Here is a 19,065-nt window from a genome sequence, read left to right as displayed (position 1 = left end):
CAACGAATCGATAAACTTCCTGTTCTTCTAACCACGATCTCCATGTTCTCAAAATAGCAGGAGAAGAACAAGAGAGAAGACAAAAATACAAGTGTAGGCAAACATTCAATTCATATCTTCAAAATTACAGAGCACAAATCTTATAATTTCTGTATGAAATTCAGTTTCACATTAAGTGAAGAAATAAATCGATCTATGGCTATAATAAAGTAAAAAATTTAACTTCAAACATCAGGTGTAAATATAATTCGAAGAAATAAATACTCGAGAGGTTTTCTTTTATTTCCTTAGTCAGGAGGGAAGTAAAAACATTTTAACACACTGTAGTAATCTGGCAATGACCCAGCACTCGGTTTTTGCTTTCCTCGCAATATTTAAAACAAATTGCTCTAGTCCGAGCTAGCTTTTGCTTATTTCCATTTTATGGGCATTCACAGTTAATTATTCCAGGGCTTACAATGTTCCCTATCAGTAACACATCAAACTGATTTCATTAGCTTTGACGTCACGTAATAGCATACAAGATAGAAACTTCAACAAAACATGTCAAAAATCTTAAATAGCTTAAAAAATTACATTTCAGTAACGAGCTGGAGCTATTGGAAAAGAAACGTGGTCATTCATGATCTATGGCACGTGATAAAAGAAAACCACCTACACAAAGCTAAAGAATGCAAGAGTAAGTATACAGATTACTTTCATGCATGGCCTTGCAACTGAAGATAAAACTGATCTATAAATATATGTACTTACTTGGAGGGGGGGGAGAGAATAGCTTTCAGTTTTAAAATAGGGGGATATTTGTGAAACAAACATTCTCGATTACAAGGAAGATGCGTGTTAATTAGCAAGGGCACAGCCTGAAACTAAAAGAAAATAAAGAGGCAAAATACCCACTTGATGTATTGGATCCATAATTCAGTTACAGTGCTAATTTATAAACACTCTTAAAGATAGCAGCATTACCGAAAGCTGCACACGTATTACTGTATAAACATAGACTATTTAGGACCAAATACATTTAGCCATTAATTTTTATAAGCAAAAGCTTATGTCTTTCAAACTCTTTGTAAAACATTGATATTCTTAATCTGATTATAACGACAGTTTTTGTTACATTTGCTTAGCCCGTATTAACAAATACTGTTAGTCTCAGCATGCAGCTCAAATGCGAAATTTCTGGAAGGTGAGCATATCTATGCTAAAGAGCAAGCAAGGATCTAACACCAACGGGTGCTGTACGTATTGGAAACATTATAGGATGCGGAACAACTATATCTTTTAAATGCTCTTCCTGATGGAACTGAAAATTCCCATGAATGTGCCATGCATTGAATACATCGCCTATATGGGGTAGGGAGCTCAGGTTGGCATTTAAACTGCATCAACAAATTCGCTGAGCATTGATTCATTAATAAATTTGTTTACAAATGCTTAAATAGCCATGTACTACCTGCCCGATGGGTTTGATTTTATATGTGAATTTGAGTTAATATCACTATCCACTGTATCTGTTTTCCCAATGTCCTCCGATGACTTTAAAGCCGCGTTTTCAGTTGAGCTCTGCTCCATTTCCGCGGCTTCTAGTTTCTCCAAATCACTGCGTACTTTCAAAGCCAGTTTAGAAAACATCTCAAGTTGTTCAACTGAAGAAAAGCACCCAGCACCTGTGCAAATGAACGGCTCCTTCCTATCAACATTCTCATCATTTTCACCCTTGGACTCAATATCATCTTTCTCTTCATCAGCAGTTATATCCTTTGCGGCGTTTGCGTTATTGACAGCGTCGTGTTTTCGCTGACCTACTCTTTGCAAGTGTCCCTCCTTACCTTCATTAACATCTTTAAGACCCGTATCTCCTTTTTCGGGTGCCTTTCCAATTTCAGAAACACTATTAGAATTTTGTTTGACATCACCCAATACTTTAGACTCTCTTTTGTCGAAATTATTCTCATTTCCAACATCATGTGCTTCCTGCATATCATTGTCACCTTTTTCTTCAACAGTCTCCCTTTTCTGTTCTTCGCTACTTCCCTCCTCGACATTGTGAGAGTCCATAACTTTCTCAACATCGCCCTTTTCCACATTACTAAGACGGTCTTTGTCAATTTCTAATGAATTTTCCTTAAAAGGGATAATCCTAGTCACCACGCGCACCTCACTCCTGTGATCCGCCTCGTCCTTGCCTTCATAAGTAGTAAACGTTGTCTCGTAAGTAACTATTTTTCCATCTTCATTTTTGCCGATGTGAGTTTCAACTTGAGTCTTGATCTGAAAAAAGGCACGCCTTTAATGACAAAACGCAGACAGTGATCCAATCGACAACAAAGTGATCAAATGGTCTTCTAAGAATCCAGCCCACATCCCTAATTAGCGACTCTAAGCATTAACAGGCCCATTGAAAATCATTGTGAGATTTAACAAATATAATCCTAAATATCTTGAAATGAAACTTTTTTAAAAATAGAAATGACTCGAGATAAATAATTCAAGACAATTGTTGACTGTCAGAAAATTGTCTTTAATGTATTTTTATGATATAGAAAAATGAAGGTGGAGACAGAGAGGGAAAAAGGACAATGACAAATGAGAAAAAGGAACAAGAAATGAGAACAAATCAACTTACTATTTGGCCATCAACTGTGACAACTTTGGGCTTCTTTTCCATTGACGATTCCATTCTATCCAGAACATGATCTTGGATTGTTTTGTTCTCATCTTGTACCTCAGTCGAATCAACTCTGGTGTCAGCTGTTTTCATCTGAGAAGGAGTTTCAGTGTCATTCAAAAATTCCTCGATCGTCTTTTCCTTACTCTTCTCATCTGAGTCTCCCGTTGAAGCAGCTTGGCCTCCTTCTTTACCTGATTCAGATTGCTCTGAAATACAATTTTGATCTTAGAATATCAATTTGACCTTGAACAATTTACTTTCTAAAACAATAAAGGCACTCTTTGTCTGTTTATATCATCAATTTGCCTGTCTTCACATCTTATCTAGGTATGTTGATCTGAAATTTACTGTTTACTGGTCTGTCATAAATAATGCCGTATAGGCAAAGCTGCACTTGCTATTTTGTGTATAGAACAGGACAGTTCTAAGTTGCGACCCTGAGTTCTACGCCTTATGCAATCATCAGGCAACTGTAGAGAGTAGGTATGGAGTTCGGTAGATTTATCTACGTAAAACATTGGTAGGTCTCAAATCTTATGTTTCAAAACATAAATTTCTAGAGGAGAGGCTCGAGGAGGCGGGGGGGGGGGGGGGGGTGATGGGTTTGGCTGTGTTTGCTTACTTTCAAATCAACTTAATACAGTTTTCTCAGAAATAAGGAAAACGAGGATTTCTAAAAGTTCCTATCATCATTTGAATGAAATTGCTCAGAGCCAATTTGTAAAAGGTGAGAAGCAAAATAACAGGAATTATATCTCTTAAGTTAGAAAAATCTTTATATCATGATGATACCCAACTGAAATACTGACAAATAAGTATGAATAGAATTAAAAGTAAAAAGTATGTCAGTAAAGTTAAAATTTAAAACCTTTTTTCTTAGGTTTTCCAGCAAGACGAACCCTTAGGCGAATATTGTTCTTTTCGATGGATTCCTTTGCATATTGTCTGAGCACATCTCCTTCTTTGCGGAAGAGAAACACAGATGGAATTGAGACATCTTCAGAATGGCTGTCACCACTCATGGCGAATAAAGGCTGATCAACGGATGTGTTTTCGTTGTTATCTGAAAACGAAGGAAACCAATAAAGTAATACACAACAAGCCTTGGTGAACATCAATAACAAAGAGAACGCTAATCGTTTTTATTGCATAAACAAATAATGTAGCTCCTTGATTTATGGCAGATCAAGGCCACGAACATAAAATTCAGTGTCATAAAATAAAAAATGACTTTATAATTCTAAAAGAGTCACGTGTACAGACTAGAAGACTGGAAATTACAGCGTAGACCAAAACTATGGATGATATATCAATAAGTACGATGGCAGTACAGGTGGTATTGAAAGTAACATCCACGGTATAGACCACAACTGTTTAAAATTTTCAAAAGCATACTTAAAAAGTTTGGTAAAGAAATACAAGCTGTCAAAAAATTATGTTTTCGATCAATAATCTGTTTGCTATAATTATAATGATTAATCTTAAGAATCATAATTCACGATTCATACAAATATCTGAATGGTACATTGAAAATATTTGCTGCCAAAACGTAAAAAATCAGTCAAATTTTTCCACGCTAACTAAACACTGCCTTTTAACTTTGATATAAAATAGCCCCGCCTGGCGAAATTTTTACTCTAACTGTGGAGAATGAATAAAAAATAATGATATTTAATGAAAGTTACCAATGATAATGACTCCAACAGCACCAAGGCTTTGAACCCGTCGTACCTGAACAACGAGAAAAAGAGTCTATGTTGAAGAACCACAATGTTGTTAAGTTGATACAGAAAACAACAACAGTGTTTTACCGCTTTTCAGTCTTACGTATATCACAAGTTCGTGAAAAAGCATATAAAGACCAGGGGTGTACTAGCAATAATGACACATACTGAATTCAAACTAATCTTGTACCTTATCAATGAACATGCAACCTCCTCTCTGCGCAATCACAATGCGGCCTTCAAAGTCGTCCTTGTTTTCTATCTCGCTACAAGCATTAAATGGAGTAGCTTCTTCAACCTCTCCAGTTACCTAAGCAAAGCGTTAAAGGAAAATAAATTAGTTTAATATCAAGTTATAAACACAAGATGATAAAATGAAAAATATAACTTGCAATTGCTCGTCAGCTATATAAATTTTGCAGATATATCAAAAACCTAACTAGACTCTCTGCCAAACATCTTGGAACACTAACGCCAGTTTTCAAGTTTAATTCAGCAATCCCCCTCCCCCCTAGGAAAAATATTGATTACTATAGAAAAAAGAAGGGGTTATGGAGTATGCTCGTTTGATATTTTTCTATACTTCCAACATTGTTCTGGGGAGAAAAGGGAACCAAAGTAGTAGTATTCGGGAAAACAAATGGAAAATAGAAAAAAGCACAGCGCAAAACGTTGGTTGTTCCAAGTAATTTTGGCAGTGATTGTAGTTTCTTTTTTGTGCAAACTTCTTTACGACAAAGACCGCGCATGCAACCATCGATTACGGTAGTCATCGCCTTTTTACAGTGTTGCGAAGAAACAACAAAATATGTGTTAATGTGTAGAAAGAGACATACCCCAGGATGAATCGATATGTCCAGTCCAAACTGAGCGGCACCGGCACCGTAATAGACCTCACCGTTGAAGGGAGGAGACAATAACTGAACCACTCGAGGCTTTGCTGCTGAGTCTGAAAATTAAAGTTATGTTTCTTAATTGTTTGATGTTGTTGAATCCTACGAGAACATGCTTCCCTTCATAGGAAATGAAACAGTGGGTACAAAACAATAATTACTTTGAGCGAATGACTGAAAAAAACGACTTTAAGTTTATTTTCACAATCAAGTGAAGTTTAGATCTTAATGAAAAAAATTCTCATAAGCCCATGTTTAATTTCGCGCATTTATTCGATATGTTCCATTAGCTGCTAGTGATATTTGGATAAGTGTGCAAAAAAATCTAAAATGGTACTTTGTTCAAATCCTCTATTTTTCGACACTTGAATCATGTCCTGCATGAATCTGATGCCATCTGCTGCATCTTCAGCGGTTGCAGCCTGTGCAAAGAATAATTTATATTGAGAATAATAATAACAAAATATACAGATTATTATGATATTATGATTCAACACAGGCAGGAAATAGCTTCAAACATATCATGTAAACAAACCATCAGCCCTTTCTGCTGGGACTGTCATTAGAAAGCAAAAACCTGAAATTGTTGCAGGTGAATTTTATGAATTATAAAAAGGGATAGTGTTACTAAAGATATTATCTGTCTAAGCAATGTTATTTTTGTGCTTTTATCGACGTTTATATTAACAAGCTGGCTTAACCTAGCTTTACTGAACATAGCATCTGCTGCACGAAGATGCTACAACAGTCATGGCCATTTAAAGCTGTTACACCATGTTTTTATCTCGAGAAAAAACAAGCAGCCTAGAATTCAAAGTTTATTCCTCTAATCGTTCGATATTCTCTCTTTCTAATCGTGTTTTTTAAATAACTGGTGAAATTTATCTGGTAAGTGTTATGATATTTGACACTAAAGTTACTAAGGATAAGGACTAAGGCAATCAAATTTTTTTTAAACAAACTTAATTTGCAACCAGGCATTGTCAGAAAAGTAGACTTGAATTGAAAGCATGACTTGCAAGCAGCAAGTAGTTTAAAGTAGAAGGTTTTAAACATCATTCTTAACACAGAAAAGTAGAAAGTAACACAAAATTAATCAAGAAATCGACAAGCATTTACAAGTTGCTGGTTGATATACCAAATGAAATTAAAAGATACACATTGTTAGATATACATTGTTAGTTACTTACTGCAGAAATCCGAACTTACCGTTCCAGCTTGGTGGATTAGCTGGACTTTTCCGTCATTTGTTTGGAGCACATTGATTCCCATTTCTTTCAATAACTGAAGATGATCAGTGTTGCCAACCTGAAAGTGCTCAGCACGAAGTTTAGGCTCCCTGAAAATAAACAACGTTGTTAAACATTAATAAATATCTAATTCTAACTTAACTTTAGGCAATAGTTTAGGCAATAATTCGTAATAGCATCTTGAAAGTTTCGATTCTTCTAGCACAGGTGTTTGGAATAGTAGCGCACAAACCCTGATAGAGGTGTGGGAAACTGCTGGGCACATGACTTAAAACATTTACTAAAAATACAGAATCAAAATCACGCTATACAATTCTAGGGGGAGCATTAGCGATTTACAAAAAAGTTTCTTAATTAAAGTGGCAGGCTGGTGAACAGCGTTCCCGCCCTTATGCCTGAGGCCAACTTCTCAACAACCCAGACAATCTACACTTGTTTTCTATCCAACGGGCTAGGGTTTGGTCTTCATGTTTAATCGTCTTGATAAGATGTAAGGCTGGGGGTGCTCCTAACCAAAGTGGCTATTACCCTAGGAGGTATTCAAGATGCTTCCAGGAATACAACATAAGAAGAGGGGTGCAATTCTTGAATTCTACAACCAACAATATAAATTCGCTACAAGAATGAAAGAACAATACAATTCTTACCTGTTTGGGTCATAGCTTAAAGTTATGTCGGGCTGTTTTGACTCGGGATTAGATGCACACATTGGGGAGACAGTTGCTGGCTTTTTGTAGCCTTTGCGCACAATTCTTGCAAATTCGCGCATGCTGAACCTGTCTTTTGCATCGTTAGGACATGTAGACTGCAGCTCTTTCTCCTCCCCAGCCGACTTTTGAGTTTTCACCTTTGTCTCATTCTGGAAAACGACACAAAAGTAAAGAATTAGGAGACAGGAACTTAGCTTGGGCCAAATCTTTGCACAAACCAAATTGTTAGCCAATACAAATTAATGAAACATTTTCAGTTTTGTAGTTTAACGGATATGATGTAAAAATATAAAGTTAATAATGATAATTTGCAGTTTCTGCTAATTCTATCTTCAAGTCTGCAGAACGGACTTTAAGATGGTGTAAGATAAGAAAAGAGTCTGACTCAGAGCCATCTGTTTATTCAAAACCTCAGATCAACAAAATGAAAACGTTTAAATGTTACAATCTGGCTTATATCTGAGTACCAGCGAAAAAAACGTTTAGAAAATTCTCTTTTGAAAAGTTACCAAAACAAATCCGTTCATTGAATTAATGGCGAAAAAGGTATAAGCTTAGCATCCACCAACTATCGCTTAGAATAAATCTTGAAGAATTCAACGAACCTTGTCAAAATGGGCTTTATTTCTTTCAAATTTGACATTTCCCAAACTTAGTGGCAGCAAATGAGCTTCAGTGGTGAACACAAAATTATGAATGTTCAAAATACGTTCAGAATCTTCGGAAAAGAGCAGATACAAGTATTTGAAAGTTTCAGCAAGCACGTAGGAATCCATTCTACAAAAAATAGAATCATAAATGTTTATAACTATTATAATAAAATACAAACAACTAACAGATGAAATTAGATATCTACATCAGTGGACTCGTAGCTATTTGATGTTCCAAGTGAAACAAACAAGTGGTTGGAAACTTATGTTCGGGTAACTTTGAAATAACTGGAGGTTCGGAAAAATTTCCAGCTCGGAGATGTGGGATTCACACCCCTCGCCCACCTACGAATCCAGCTCTGCCCATTGTGATATCATAGCTGTAATATTTCGTCAAGTGTTTTGTTGAATAAATCACGAGATCGCATCTAATAACATAGTTTGCTAAATTTTGAGACATCGGGTGAAATCAATATAACTTAAGAGAAAGGCACCAAAGAAAGCAATGATAAACCATACATTTGGCATTTTTGTCCATATCTAAAATAATTTTTTCAAATTAATTCAGCCATTGAAACTTTTTCTATAGCAACGTATTAGACAAGCCTTAAATCTTAAGACAGGATAAAAATATGAGAGAATTACTTGTCCTCGTGTGTGAACGTTCTTAAGTCTTTTATTGCTGCAAATCCACATTCAACCTTTGCATGCTCTTCCAAAGTCTCAACTATGTGCTTGCCAACTTCTAAATAGTATGGGTCTTTGGTTGCCTAGTAAATGACGCAAAAAAAACAATGAAAATTGTGAAACATGCCTGGGGTGGAGACAGCGTGGCATTTAGCAATGGAGCGATATCCGCGGTGGGATTGTAAAAGGTACTTGAAAGTGGCAAGTGTCTATTGATGATAGTACTGTGCAATATAAAGGCAGAAAATTAAGCGATACTACACATGGAAAAAGAGCATTTAGGCAAAATGGTCCGTCCCAAAAACGAGAAACGAAATAATGCTTAGCCTGCAGGTACATAAATTGTCAGTTACAAAAGAGATAATCTTCATTCAAATCTGTGTGGGTAGTTTTAAGCCCTTTTGTCAAGAACTGAAACCGAGAAACGTGTATCCTTCATCAGATCCAACATCTAATCGAGATTTCATGAGCTTATCTCACAAAGGGCGATGCACAAGCTTCTTGCAGCTCTAATCTGCTTATATATGTGGCCTATTCAACGTGGTATAAGTAATATTTGTTCTTTATTCTTAAGATCTTACACTGGCTTTACTGCCCACTGTCAATTTAGATATTTTGTTGGCGGATAAGAGACTTTAAGAAGTAGGTCATTTAAGAAGTGATTGAAAAAATAACAACATTGCTTTACCTCAAAAAGAAAATATGTGCTTTCAGCAAATTCTGGTCTCAATGGATGCTGTGACCAGTACAAATCGAAATTTGTAGTGAAGGCCTGGTTTGGAAAAATGTAGATAAAAATTCAAAGATTTTTTTCAGCTGAAAAGCCAAAAAAAACAAATTTGTCGAAGGTTCTTCAAATACAAGCACATACCGTTAAACTCACTCTTAAATCGGTAATAAACGAGAGGATTAAAATAAACGGCGTTTGGCCTTCCTTCAGCTAAAGTACTATGCAAAAGGATTGCTGGAAAATTGTGAATTTTGAAATCATCGACCTTTTTCGTCGATGGAGCAGGAGGTTTGAATATGGAGCGTGGGGTCTTCAGAGTCTCTTAGAGCACATATGTTTTTTATTCAAACAAACCTCGCTAGATTCATCCATAAGCAACATTGTAAAAAATATCTGCCAGCCATTTACTGGCCTATATTTACACAGTTCAAACCAAGGCATAATGCATTCGTAGATGGGGTTAGACATGGTACCAAACAGTGTCGCCAAATGATAGTTAATCTAGCTTAGATCGAGCTTCATTAACAAGAGCTACCAGAGAAGTGTTTATATTTGCAATGGTAGAGTCGTTGGGACTTGAAGACCATATTTAAAACTAGGCAAAAGAAACCCTTATAAAGCCAATGATTTATCGTACAACTAGAGATCTTCCCTCGTGTTAAGTTATCGCAGGTATGTCTTTTTGGCACCGATGAGGGGAGGGGGCGATTTTATCCTATGGATAAACAGTTCCTACGCACAGTGGAGATAAACAGTAAACAAGCAGATACCTCAGGAATAAATTTATGTCGCTTAGCAACTTCGTATAGCATTTCGTGTGTTTCAATGGCTGGCTTCAAGTCTCCCATCAGAACCTTGAAAAAACAGAGTTGAGTGTAATGAAATGAATTCTATGCTTTCAATTATGAGGAATTTTCTTTTAGTTGCAAACTGAGTTGATGCTCGGTTGCAGACAAACAACTTATTAACAGGATCTACGAGCAAGATGATAAAACAAACTGATCAATAATGAACCGTTGTTATCAAATTTTACTTTATTTTGAGTGGATGGGATTATGTATAACTGTAAGAAGAGTCCAAAAGATCGTGTTTTTATGATTTTTATGTTTTCCACATAAATTCAACCACTTGAAAAAGTTTCAAAAGTAACATGAAGGTCTGGTGATATCTCAAAGTCGGATTAGTAATGTCGGTAACGATGAAGGACCCAACTGATGAAAATACTAGAATATATATAGTTAGAATGGTGTCATAAGCAAACACAACATATTGATGGATACCTGAAGACCTGGCCAAAACGCTTGAAGAGAATCAACGAATGAACGGATTGGACGATCAGGCTGGTGCATTAAGACATCCAGCATCATAACACCTTGTCGAATGTATTTGTTGATGGCCGCGTAGTGCTGTAAAGGTAATAAGAGTGTGTCGAGGATGCATACTTTTCTTTGTTAACAAAACTGTAAATGTGCTCGATAAAGTACGTGAAAGCTCTTAACCAGGCACTTTACAATTGACATAAATTTCCGTATCTCTTTCTATCAACCCCCTTCCAACTATTTTTCCGAATAAAGCAAAGCACACTGATAAAACAATTGTCGTTGGTTCTTTGATACCAGCCAAGGACTATATCGTGAGACATTTTTTGGATAAAAAGGAATTAGCTGAAGTTTACTGAGTCAAAGAAATTTGCCTCTGAGTGGAAAAAAATTGTTAGTGCAGTTTCTGCAAAGTTCTTCCTTTTCTTGCATATTTTCAAAGTTTCAACTAGATATCTTGATTATATGTTTTTTTCAACTTTAAAGGTACAAAAAACCGACTGGTGCCTTATTAGTAAGGACAGGACATTTTGCTAACGTCTTACCAAAAGTTTGACGTCGGACGACGTCAAAATTCGGTTTTATTGACGTCAAATGAATTTCTGAAGAGAGTCCAACCCAAAATGGTTGTAAACAGGCTAGAAATAACGGGTTTCGCTAAGGTTTGAATCGAAAAGCGGAAGTTTTTGTACGAGAGGTCAAAGGGGACTGATTTCAGCCTGGTCACAGTCAGCAGTGAAATCACAAGGAAAACAACAAGGAACGCTGTTTGTGAGTTGCTAATTGTAAAAAAAGAACATTTAAATTCTAATTAAGCTGATTACTTTCTAATTTTATTAGCAATTCTAGATACAAAATTGACTGGAAATTTTGTGGTTGTTTGCTCGTTTGCTGCGTGTCCGCCATTTTTGCCAATTCATGATGGCGGCAAAAACTGTGAAATCGCTTAGTAACAGCATCTGTATCTTAGATATGCCAGTGTACGATGTGGGCTGATTTTAGGTGTATAAGAAAGGGATATCTTTGCAGTTTACCATCGTTAACAGTGATTAATGCCTCTCATTTTAAGAATAAGTGCACAGATCAAAGTGGTGGACATTTGACGATTCCACATGTTTTTATATCAATTTCTATATCACATTGCAACTTGCTAGAATTTGATAGGTCATGCATTTTGAAAAGCACGTCGCAAGCCCTGTAGTACCGAATATCTAATATATATTAGCACTCAACTCTTTTCTTGTGAATTTTTCCTAGATAAAATAGCCATAAAACCTTATTCAGCTACACGAAAACTAACATTTAAGCAAGACTTGGCATTGTTCCAGCAACGTTTTTCTGGCTAATCTGGTGGCTGTGATACTAATTTAACAAAAAAACCTTCCTTACCTTGTTAAATTTTTCTAAGTATGTTGTATCTCCAAGAAGGATGTAAGCTTTCAGGCAATATTCATAGTACGAGTCGATCCCTGCGCCAATTCCACTATCTGAAATTTGACCAAAGTTTTCAAAGTGCTGTTTTTGACAATACAAGTGTTGGTGACAATACAAGATATATGTATTACAGTGGAAATAATGAGTAACATGTACTGGAGAAGCATTCGATTTGACAAGGAAGGACAAGGCTTGTCTCTTGCTTACAGCTTCCTAGAATCATCGCTTATTTCTACAAAAGTATACATGTTTCTGACCATACCAAAAGAAAATCCGGTAACTCATCCCGTATTCTCCACAATACCAGCGATGATTTACCCCTACCTTTCACAAGCTTTGAAAATGAACCAAACCCTTTTTTCAAAGAAATATAAACTATTGAATAAACCCCCAGCTAAGGCCGTTATCACAAATATACGATTAAGACTTCATTGTAAATAATCATATATTATGTGTTATATGTATTGACTGTAAAACTAATTTCCTGTTGGCTTTTTGAAAACCAACTATGATAATGCCGAAGGGTTACCCCTTAAAGTACTTGAAAAATGAAAAATATCGAAATATATTCCCCGACTTTCTTTTCCCTAAGAGCATTGTAAGATAAAACTTTCATACGTTTTGATTAAACTTAAATATACAAAAACAAAAGAGCGCTTATAAAAGGTGACTTAGAACGACAAAGTGTTAACCTACTCGCAATATCCCAATTCATAGACTTGTATGGTGCTGTGCAATAGAGGATCAACAGTGCTATTATATACTAACCTCTCCGTATCCAGTCCCCATTATGAACATCAATGACAGTACCAACCAAGTCACTGCTGCGGCTGCGGAAATGCCAGATCGACTCCATTGCTTTTCGGGCCTTGGACTGAAATGAAATACTTCCTTATATTTTCCCGCGAGGAATCTTACATAAAAGATAAAACTTTATACAAAGATTAAGATCATGAAATAGAAATACAATTGAACATATCTAAATATAGAGACGTAGCATGCGTTTTCCATGTATGAAATGCTGATTTAGCTAATTGATTCGTCCATAACTATTACTTTGACTTGAAGAAGAAAAGAAAGGATTATCGACAAAAATAGGGGTAAGACTGGAAAATCCAATGATTATGCCCCTAAGGACGTCAGTAAACATAACAGCTAAATAAATTTGTGAATATTCAAGAGTCTAAATCATTTTGCAAGCAGCCAACGTTCTGTGACCTCCATCGATTCTATGATGGTTTGCATCTAAAGCGAGTTAGTTCCCAAATCATGCTGTCCGTTTTGTGACCTTTAACTGAAATTACACATGATTTTTTAAAAAGAAAGCAGCATCAACTTTCCAGTGGTAAAGCCAGCCAAAACTGTATTCATGACGTGTTGCATAAAACTGTCCACTTGCCTCATAAATCGGATTTCCAGTCAGTCGACTCAAGGCTGCGAATTCCATGATCATGGTTCCACCACATGCAGTACACGTGTCCTTTTCATTGACAATTCGAGACATGGGATGATGAATGCCATATAAAAGATTCACCTGGAAAAAATGGAGTGTCAATTGAAGAATACTAATCTATTAAAAATCAGTCTTGATTCAAATTGAAAGCAAAGACAGGCAACCTCACTTATATAAAATATTCCAACATATTCCAAACATAAATGTCTTCAAAATTCCATTAGTAATTTATACTGACCCTTGAGTATGGTATGCCCGTGGTTGTGTTAAACGCAACTAACAATCTATCAGCAATATCAACTGCCATGTCAAGCAGCTCTCCATTGTACCATTGCATCCCTTTATCTTCTAGTTTTAAGGTCGCTGAAACAACATGGGCTCCAAGTAGCCCACTAAAGTAACAAAAAATATATACATTATTAGATAACTTTTTGGTATACAACAAAGTTTCTGGTACTACAAATTTAGTGTGCTTTTAGCTAGTATACTTTACATTAGCATGATATTCTATCACTATTATGTGCAATCAATTAATATAATAAAACTTGATTCTTGATAAAGAGAATGCTTTTATAGTGATAATAGAGGCAGTTCAGAGAACCAAATAAACAACAAAATTCCTTTAAAACTTCATTTGATAAAATATTGACAAGCTTTAACAAATTTTTCCTAATTCCTACTCTATTTCAAAATCATTAAAATTAGCTTGGGCAATATCTTCAGTTCAACAGTGTAAGGCCAGTAACTTATGCATCAAATTGATTGGTTTGTTTGCAAAAGCACTTCTACGTTTTTGATCAAGACATGGCCAACCAAAGAAGTACCATAAACACAGAAAGATTTTAAGCTAAATAACAATAAAATTACATACCCTAAAACACGGATATTGGTTTCAAACACAGATACAACAACATCTGTGTCAAATGTTACTTCATTTATAACCAACTTTACAGCCTTTTCAAACTCACTGATATTGCCAAGAACCTAAGTAACAAAAATTCGAAATTATTAATGTGCTCTAAAAATTCTAGAAGTTATAATGAAAACAAATGCTTAATTTCTCTTCTATGATCTAACAATCACTGATAAAACTCCCCTGTTTGGGCAAAAATGATAGAATTACAGTTTTCATGAAGCTGTCTAATGTTTGGTTTACAGGGTATGTATCTAGGGTATCAGTATCTCACTTCTAAATATCAAAGATAAAGTAATTTTTGAAATTTCAAGACACTTGTTTCTTTCAAAACTCAAAATGAGGGTGGCATTAAGGCTTCACACAGCAAGAATGCATATGAAATAACTTGTTAACAGAATTGCTGACTTTGTAATCACTGACGGTAATGAAAGTACTTACTGAGCTGCAATTACTCTTTTAGCTTCATTATTACTTGATAAGGTTCAGTGTAAGACTAATAAGCCTGTATATCAATGCTATGTTACATTTATAGGGGTCAATAGCTATCTTTATGCATTACAGTACAATAGTAGCAGCTACATAAATATCATATCGATAAAAAGAATCAATAATATCTGATAAATACTTACAGCTAAAGTGTCAAGTGTGTCAATAAGTGTAAGTGAAAAGCTGAAAAAGAAAGGATTGTTCTAAACATATCATATCATAGTTAAACATATGACAAAAGTTTTTCTTCTCAGACCAGACTTTCATTGTTATATGTGTGTGTCCTTGGTCCATGGTTAACAATGAATTCTTATCTCATTATAAGATTGTCCAGCAAATTATTCGGAGATGCAGTTGGAAAGCTAATTGATTGGATATTTATAGATGACATTTTATAAATATTATATTGCTTTTCTTGCATAGTTTTGATAAAAGTACACGATATTTTCATCTAACCATTCATGACATTATTGAAACCACCTTATCAACCATAAACAAAATAAATGATGAGCACTTACTTTCCAAGAGTCTCATCAATATCTCCTCTATCTGGTTCACTTCCTCGATACCTTCCACGACAGCTTAGTGGCATAAGCTCGTCAGCAGGGTAAGCATATTTCTAAATAGAATTGTTGTATTATTCAGTAACTCATCTTTGGAAATATGCACAGTAAGATCGATCTTCTGTTAAATTGCATCTCATTATCAAAAAGAGTACTTCCTTAACTAATTAGACATAAGATAAGTAGAAACAAGATAATTGATTAATCTGGAGTGTCTGTTTGAGTCTCTTTGGAAGATCTATTCAAAATATCAGCTGAACTGTTGTAAATTATATACTGGGAAAAACAAAATAACAAAAACTTTCCTAGAAATTAATTTAACAAAGTGCTTTTCAACAATGTTTATGTTCAACATATCAATATCAGCTGAAGGACAAAACCAACTTCATGGGGCATGTAAACAACAATCTTGGGACTAGTATATTCACAAGTGATTGTGTGCCATCAATAGCCAGCTCTGCTTAATTGTGCACCTAATAGTAATGCATGTTGTATACCATCCAATTTTCATTAAAGATCCAACTAGCAATGCTGTAGTCATTTGCAGTAATATACTCTTACCATATATGAATCATATGCATGGTAGAACATCTTTATTACTCTCTCTCTAGAATAGAAAAAATTTAACTGAGTGACAGTACATTGGTTAAGAAAAAACACTCCCTAACTATGAAGCTTTCTTCAAAAAAACAAAAGATTTCAAGGAAAAAATCCAAATGCATTTGATTGCCATTTAAATTCCCATTGGTTGGGCTATACAATAGACTTATCATTAAGTTTCCATTGTCAAGGTAAGACAAATCATTGATGTTTTTTCAGTCTCTTTTGTTAACTCTGGATGGATGAAGAATGGAATGGGGCCTTTGACCAAAAGATGGAACTCTCATTATTGAGAAAAGTTAAATATAATCAGCTTCAAAAAAGATTAGAAGAACACATTAAATATAGTACTAAACATAGTATAAGTTTAGGCAAAGGTTTAATAGATGAACAAAGTGTCCCAATTAGAAAAAAAGAGAGACAATAGATTCGATATTAAATCTAAAAAAACCTGACAACAACACCTGTCATTCTCAGCAAAGAATAAATGCACATGTGTAAATTGACAATGCTAATTACTATTGCCATTAAGTTCACATTGACTGCAATACAAATTCATAATTTGAGGTGCTATAAACAATGCTTCTAAAAGTCTGCAGAGGATTTAAATGCATAATATCTATGAGCTGTTCACATTTAAGAAATTTCAGACAAAAAGGTTTAAATTCACATCAGTCCTCTGTTTGCTTCTGAATGTGTCAAAATAAAGGTTTTAAATCAAATTTAAGCTTAGTATCAAAACTGAAAAATCAGAGCACCTTAAAACTTTGTTTTGTATACTAAAAACAGTACACAAAATAGATAATTTTTCGAAAGTGAGAAGCTTTTGTGTTTATGTAAAATGTATTTTTAGCATAGCACACAAAGTAATTTATAAAACATTTTTCAGTCAAGTTTACACAGTAAATGTTTAATATATAGCTTGATAAATGAAAAAGCTAGTAAAAAATGTAACAATAACAGATAATAACAGTTAAAAACAATTTCAAAATAAAGACAAAATTCTTAACAAGCGATTGAAATAAAAATAGGCTGGTGGCATATTCACCAATAAAGAAAGAGAAGAAGCGAGCTTTCCATCTTCTTCTATTACAATTACAATAAGCAAGATAAAATGATAAAGTCAAACTTAGGTCGCCGAGGTATAGTTAACGTGGCGTGGTTGAAAATATTTTTACTTGTCTGCAGTACTATTTTGCTAAATTATACATACCAACTACTAGCATGATACAACAGGAAATACGTTTTCCTCTAAATAAAGTCGACAGGTTAGGCGTCCTTGTCACTAAAAGTTTGTTAACATGATTCATGAATGTTAATGAAGAAAATACAATAACAGTTATATGTTAGTTGAAAACACAGTATCTTATCACACAGTTTAAAGTCAGAGTGTAGATGATTTGAGGAGCAAAAACAACTAGCTTACTTCAGGGCAATCTTTTCAGTCTTCTGGATATCGCCATTGACTGAACCGAGAATGACGATGAAAACAATCACCGCCGTCCCGAAAACGGTATGAACAGCAACCGGTATCGTCATATTTCGGGAGCGATACGACTCTTAAGAGAAACCCAGACAAAATAACCTGAGCTTCTTCTGGCTCCCAAACATTCACATATTGATCACCTTCGCATCCATTATGATAAGAAAATAACTAAAGGCTACAGCGGCCTTCCCGTAGAAAATGTTACGATGGCCTAAGTCTCGTTTCGCTGGTGACTGAAGTTTCACACAAGAATGAATATCGAAGAAAAAGCCTCGACCCAGGGCCCAAAGAACGAAAGGAAGAAATCTGGAGTGGAACAGCTGACAGGTGTGCAAACACACATCAATTATTTCTCAGGATATAATCGTTGCTCCAGAACTCGTAGCATGGTTTCTAAAGTTTTGTTCAGTAGTTGTACTTAATAACTGAAATTTCAAATTTCGTCAAAGAGACAGTGTACTAAGAAGAATGAAACCCACCGAATTTACCATGTTTTAGTTGCATGAATTCAGAAAAAATGAAGATAATCAGAGAGAAAAACAAACTTATCCACACGAAGAAACAATTCTTGTTCTTCAAAGTGCCAGTTTATCTAAGGAAATTTCATTCCGTCTACCTTGATTATACTGTTAGCAAAGCAGTTTTCGGCCTATGAGTGAAATTTTATCTCACTTTTTCAGCATTTCACCAATTTGAAGTTTGCAAGAGAAATCAGAGCAATAAAGAGAGCAGCAGAAAGGCTGTCCATGGCTATGACTAGCTGGATGTTGTAATGAAGGGATAATTATATGGACTAACTGTTGAGGAATTGAATAGATACCTCGATGAACACAATCTCCTCGGCAAGCATGGGAAGAAAGCAGACATAATTAACTTACAGTCCCGTCAAAGTTAACTGGGAATTGCAGCAAAGACTTAATGATGGCAAGGCTACATTCGATTTTGATATTTCAAATTGTAAGCTTTAGGTTTTGTTGGGGAAAAATTTGTCTAGACCATCGTTGGGCAGAAAAAATTAAAAATGGTTTTGTAGGCTGGGAAAACTAAACATCATCTTTCTCCTGGATCATTTTCTTCTAGTGTCATGTAGCTGAACAATATAAAAATTATTTGGTTTGGTCGGTGTCCCATAACTGCCACACAATAATATCAGTTTTTTTGCGAGTCGCTTGGTTTTCTTTTGAACCGTTTTCGGTTCCGTGTGAATCAGTTGGTTTTAAGATTATCCAGTTTTGAATTTGTGCGACCAGTTTTGTTTGGATGCGAATAAGTTTAGCATTAGTGAGTGACAGTTAATGGGTCACCGTAGAATTGCTTAATAACTGTTCTGCAAAAGATTTCTGATCTCTATTTTGTTATCAGCACTAGGTGAAATAGACAAGAAGAATCTCTTTCTGCAGCTACGTTCTACGCCTAGCAACATTCATTCTAGATTAATATCATAATCAGGGATGTGTTCCAATGCCAGGCTGATTTCTTAAATTTAAGCCAAC

The 19,065-nt window shown here is 35.2% G+C and overlaps 1 protein-coding gene across 1 annotated transcript; it reads right to left on the bottom strand.

Moving 5' to 3' along the window:
* Positions 1 to 86: 86 nt before the first annotated feature.
* Positions 87 to 17,831, bottom strand: LOC135693341 (ER degradation-enhancing alpha-mannosidase-like protein 3). Its single transcript, XM_065211784.2, has 23 exons — positions 17,513 to 17,831; positions 16,048 to 16,093; positions 15,442 to 15,542; positions 15,067 to 15,106; positions 14,393 to 14,505; positions 13,760 to 13,913; positions 13,468 to 13,602; positions 12,837 to 12,942; positions 12,024 to 12,121; positions 10,596 to 10,721; positions 10,086 to 10,169; positions 9,274 to 9,357; positions 8,544 to 8,668; positions 7,854 to 8,025; positions 7,186 to 7,397; positions 6,498 to 6,627; positions 5,626 to 5,710; positions 5,232 to 5,344; positions 4,586 to 4,705; positions 4,357 to 4,402; positions 3,540 to 3,734; positions 2,627 to 2,877; positions 87 to 2,271 (listed from the first exon to the last, which is right to left on the bottom strand). Exons 1-23 carry the CDS (start codon positions 17,623 to 17,625, stop codon positions 1,450 to 1,452), a joined length of 3,471 nt encoding a protein of 1,156 aa, XP_065067856.2. The 5' UTR covers positions 17,626 to 17,831; the 3' UTR covers positions 87 to 1,449.
* Positions 17,832 to 19,065: the final 1,234 nt, after the last annotated feature.

This window comes from Rhopilema esculentum, chromosome 11 (assembly GCF_057945365.1).
Source record: "Rhopilema esculentum isolate cy_ngs chromosome 11, ASM5794536v1, whole genome shotgun sequence".
NCBI lineage: Eukaryota > Metazoa > Cnidaria > Scyphozoa > Rhizostomeae > Rhizostomatidae > Rhopilema > Rhopilema esculentum.
This window is presented reverse-complemented; position numbering and strand designations above follow the sequence as displayed.